The 5,090-nt window shown below is 43.3% G+C and overlaps 1 protein-coding gene across 5 annotated transcripts in view; it reads left to right on the top strand.

Moving 5' to 3' along the window:
- LOC108243836 (disco-interacting protein 2 homolog C) overlaps nt 1–4,841 on the top strand; it is a 152,732-nt gene extending 147,891 nt beyond the window's left edge. For 3 of the 5 annotated variants that reach the window (XM_017429523.3, XM_017429524.2, XM_025008910.2), the window contains 6 exons: nt 1,720–1,781; nt 2,722–2,779; nt 2,857–2,931; nt 3,166–3,340; nt 3,454–3,577; nt 4,587–4,839. In XM_017429523.3, coding sequence (XP_017285012.1) covers nt 1,720–1,781; nt 2,722–2,779; nt 2,857–2,931; nt 3,166–3,340; nt 3,454–3,577; nt 4,587–4,839 — 747 coding nt within the window. Of the gene's footprint in view, nt 1–1,719; nt 1,782–2,721; nt 2,780–2,856; nt 2,932–3,165; nt 3,341–3,453; nt 3,578–4,586 lie in introns of all 5 variants that reach the window. The other 2 variants (XM_025008909.2, XM_025008908.2) reach the window with 1 other exon arrangement.
- Nucleotides 4,842–5,090: the final 249 nt, after the last annotated feature.

Below are 5,090 nucleotides of genomic sequence, written 5' to 3'. Positions count from 1 at the left end.
TCTCCTCGTCTCCTCGTCTCCTCTCTCCTGTCTCCTCTGTCCTCTGTCCTCTCTCCTCGTCTCCTGTCTCCTCGTCTCCTCTCAGAAGCTGAATGATTGTTTTGCTCGCGGGGGGGGGGGATGAGAAGCACGCTTTCTTCTCGTGGGGCTGCAGCTCTTCAGCTCTGTGTGATTAACCTGCATCTGATGCACGGATGAACTTCGGTACTGAAGTTCGCTGCAGACGTCACTAACGGTTTAATTCTGAGCTTCCTGAAAACGTTTGAAATTCAGGGCTTTTATTTTGTAGGAATCTGTTCTGACAAAATGCCGACGTTTCGACGCTTGAACCCGTGTGAGACGAGAACCGAGGTCAAAATAAAACATTAAAGCTGGTCACCATGGTAACTGCGTGTCTTACTCCCTGACAGCACCTCAAAATTTAGCCTCAAACAGTTGCTTTGTGAAAACTTCAAGTTGTATTTAAAACAAAAATCCTGAAGCGAGAACTTCAGTCTAAGCTCAGCTCGGTGGGAGTCAATGAGGGTTTGGATGATGAGTCCTGCAGAGAGGAAGACAGATACGCTTTGGTGGATAAATTGTACAAGAAGTGTAAAGTTTGTAGGAATAAGAAGCTACAGTACGCAACATTATCAAACTAAGTCAAAGAATTCATGGTAAATTCTTCAAAAATCATCAAACTTATTCTGCAAGTCACAAATTCCAACTTACACAGGAACTCTTATTAAACAGCAACATTCAGGATCCTGACTCTTACTCTGATAATCTCACAGGATGTGACATAACACAGAAGAGAAATTATTTAATTAAAAATACATCTGGAAGGAGTAAAACTTTCCACCTCCCGTCTCTGTAAGAAGCTGCGTTACGCCTCATTATTTGAATTAACTGCACTTAACTTCTTCACAACAACCAAAAAAGGAGCAAATTCAACTCAGAAACACAGAAATTCTGTTAAACTTTTCTATGAAAGAAGAAATAATTCTTTATCTGATCTGTGGTTCCCAAAGTTTAAGGTCGTGAAACAGCAGGTGGTGAATCCTGAAGATCTTTGGAAATTAAATAGTTTTTAAATAATTGCCTTAACTGTTAAAATGATCTGAAATGCTTATAAAATGGTCTAAAGTTTGACGAGGCTCTTGGTCAGGAGGCTCTGCAGCTTTTATTTTGTAGGTCGGTGGCAGAAACGTTTAGGAACGGCTGAATAATTAACAGATCGGATGATTAAAACAAATGTTTCTGGTCTGAACATTTAAAATATTGTTTTACGTTTGTTTTTATACAAAAACATAAAAGTTTGGAGCCGAGCTGTAAGCAGAGAGATGAGTTTGACGTGTTGGCTGTGTGTGGGTCAGTCCGTCCACGGCTCGGTGGTCCGGTGGTGGGCTCTGCGCTCGGTTTCCACAGATAATGGAGGGTGGTGAAGGAGAAAGAGTGAAGTTGGGAGCCGAATTTAAGTCCTTCTGTTAGTAAAATATAAACAGAAGACGTCAGATCAAGCCTTTTTGTAGCTTTTATTTTTTAAGAAAATATCATTTTAACTGTATTTGGATGTGTTCACTCATATTTTCCTTGTTTTATTTAAAAAGGTTTATTTGCTTTTTGTTTGCACGTCAACAGTTTCAGCTTTTTATTGTTTTAAATAAATATGGAGTGGGAACTTGTCCAGGCGGTTTGTTTGTGTTTGTGACTCTGTTGTTGTTGTTGTTTTCTCCTCAGGGCACATCGGGACCCGACCCCACCACGGTGTTCGTTGACATGAGGGCGCTGCGACACGACAGGTGAGTCTGACTGAATAATCCGCCGTCCTGTCCCGGATCGTCCAGCTGGAGACTTCACAGCATTTAGTCAACAATTAAATTCTTCTTTCTTTGAAGAAATATTCAAAGTCCCAAAAAGCTGACGTTAAACATTACTTTCACTCCTAAACTCCTGTGAAATTCAGGATTATTTTTCCCCGTTCTCAGATGTTAGATCCTAAAGGTCGAGTTTTAAAAAGGCAGCTGGACTTCGGTTCCTGTTGGTTTAAAACTTTAACTTTCTGGTCTGAATTAAGGAAACTCCTCGGATGAGAAGCAAATCATCTTCGTCCTTTTTGAACCTTCAGGTTGAGCTCAGCAGCTGATTTAACGGAGTCTCTGAGGTCGTTTCAGGGGCGAGTTATTCCAGGAATTAGGAGGTTTATCTCTTATTTATTAGGGATATAAAATTCAGATTGTTTATTCATAACTGTTTCATTTACTGGGGATTGTTCAGAGGCAGTTTTGAAACTCCACCTGTGGTGAAGTTTGAGAGAATAAATAAAGTTTTTCTTTTCTTAATGAGAAGCTGAAAGTTTCTCAGACTGGATTTCAGCTGTCAGCCTCACAGCTCGTCTGAAAACTTTTCACATTTTTAGTCTGACTTTCAGCACAAATAGAAACTTATTAAACCAGATTTGATGCCTTCAGGTCTCCTGTGAGGGGAAACTGAAACGTGTCCTGACAAACAGAGACCAACCAAATTCTGTCTCTGTGGTCTAAATTCAGCTTAAAGTCAACTTCAGGTTTAAATGTTTTTAGCTTCGACTCGTTTCTGATGGTTGACTTTAAAAACGACTAATCTTACGCAGGTTATAAACCATAATTCTGCATTTTTTTAAACTGGGTTCATTTTCTTGTTTAATTAAATCTATCAAAGGAATTTAATGATATTTACTTTGACCCTAACTTCTGTGTTCAGGGTCCGACTCGTGGAGAGGGGATCTCCACACAGCCTGCCCCTGATGGAGTCTGGGAAGGTGAGTTTATTGTTTAAAGAATCATCCTTTATCAGTGTGGCAGTAATCTAAGTTTGCTTTATTCCTTCGATGAGCAGATCCTGCCCGGCGTCAGAATCATCATCGCCAACCCAGAGACCAAAGGACCGATGGGAGAGTCGCACCTGGGGGAGGTTTGTTGGCGCCAAACGTCTGTAAAGAGCTGAGCTGCAGCTGTTGGAGACTCAAAATTCTGAGTGTTTGAAGCAGTTTTCTCCTCCATGTTTAGAGTTTATTCTACAGGAGAACTCTTTAGGTTCAGGGCTGTTTTCTGTTGGAGACTCCCTCATGAATGAATAAACTCAGACTGAAGCTTTCACACCATCGTTTTAGGCGGCAGAATAACGAGTTCTTGCTCTGATCCGTAGATCTGGGTGCACAGCAGCCACAACGCCAGCGGTTACTTCACCGTCTACGGAGACGAAATGCTTCAGTCGGACCATTTCAGCTCCAGACTCAGCTTCGGGGACACGCAGACAGTTTGGGCTCGAACCGGGTACCTGGGCTTCCTCCGCAGGACCGAGCTCACAGACGCCAGCGGAGGTGAGGGAAGGACACAAATAAAGAGCCGACAAACCAGTTGAAGTCATTTCTGAGGATTTATTGGTTCCTGGAGAACAGGCAGAAAACAGTGTGTGTGTGTGTGTTTTCTGCAGAGCGGCACGATGCTCTGTATGTGGTCGGCGCTCTGGAGGAAGCCATGGAGCTGCGGGGGATGAGGTACCACCCAATCGACATCGAGACCTCCGTCATCAGGACGCACAAGAGCATCACAGAGTGGTGAGGAGCAGAAACACAAAACATGAAATTTATCTGGGCCTCCCAAACTTTATGGCAAGCTGTTTGTGTATTTATTCCAACAAGTAATCATCAGAAACTTCATGTTGACTAGTTTACTGACTAGTAAGGCCAGAAAACCTTAACTAATGTAAATATTTTAAGCAAGAACGTGTTTTTAAATAAACACAAACAGCTTGCCACATGAATCTGAGTTGAATCCTAAAACACAATTATAAATGAGGTTTGACTTCAGTTCCTGCTTCCAAAGAAAACTCACCTTAAATTAAAGATTAAAGAAGTTTGTAATATCTTTACAGAAAGTGTTTAAATCTGACTGGATTGCTGTCGCCTTAAAAAGTTCATGTAAACACTGTTTTATAAACTCTGACAGAGGTGCTACAGCTAGCTGCCATGACCGTGGTCTGTGATTAGAGATTTATAACCAGTGTTTGCATGAAAGTTGTTTTAAGACGGCAGAAATCTTCTTTGGTCCTGCTAAGGTTAGCCGTTATCTCCAACAGGTAAGATATTTGTTCCAGAAAGACAGAAAGTCTGAGGTTGTAACAAACCAAACTGAGAAACACGTCCACTCCCCTTTAAAGGACTGGAAAGAGAGCAACATCTGTTTACATCTGGATTAAACTGTTTTTTGTTGCCCAGGTGAGTCAGACAGCTTGTCTCTGGGTGCAAACCAATCAGAGCCGCAGAGAGAAACCCTGAAACAGCCATTAGTGACTGTTCCTCCTGCTTTAAACGGATGACTTGTTGCCATGGTAATCAAACTGTTTGAATCAGGTGTTTTGGAGCAGAGAAACCTAAAACTCCCAGGACAGCGGAGCCTCGAGGCCTGGAGTCTGACACCCTGATCTGCAGGAGCGGCAGGTTCTGGACCAACCCCCCCTCCAAAGCATCTAGATATTAAGTTTTGTATCTGATCCAGATGTAAACAGCTGCTCTCTCGTCGTCTTCAGAGCAGAGTGTACGACTAAACTGACCTGTGGTGTTTCAGCGCCGTGTTCACGTGGACCAACCTGCTGGTGGTCGTGGTGGAGTTGGACGGGTCCGAGCAGGAGGCCCTGGATCTGGTCCCTCTGGTCACCAACGTGGTCCTGGAGGAGCACTACCTGATCGTCGGCGTGGTGGTCGTGGTCGACATCGGCGTCATCCCCATCAACTCCCGCGGCGAGAAGCAGCGCATGCACCTACGAGATGGCTTCCTGGCCGACCAGCTGGACCCCATCTACGTGGCCTACAACATGTAGCGCCCCCTGGAGGACAAAACTGAAGTCCAGAGCAGAGCTTAGAGGCACGGACCGGATCTTCCTCCAGTCAGATTCTTGTTGAGGTCTGTCAGGAAGGGAACAAACGTCAGTCTGTGGTGAACAGAAACAGGACAAGTAAACGTAGCAAAGATTCTGGCTTTTACACATTTAGGCTATTTTTTGAAAACAATATTGTGTTTTTACAATATTAACCATCAAAAAGCGTGAGATATGTTTTGATACGAGGGGGG

Source organism: Kryptolebias marmoratus, linkage group LG20, assembly GCF_001649575.2.
Source record: "Kryptolebias marmoratus isolate JLee-2015 linkage group LG20, ASM164957v2, whole genome shotgun sequence".
Lineage (NCBI taxonomy): Eukaryota > Metazoa > Chordata > Actinopteri > Cyprinodontiformes > Rivulidae > Kryptolebias > Kryptolebias marmoratus.
Note: the sequence above shows the minus strand (reverse complement) of the source record. Positions and strands in the feature narration are given on the sequence as shown.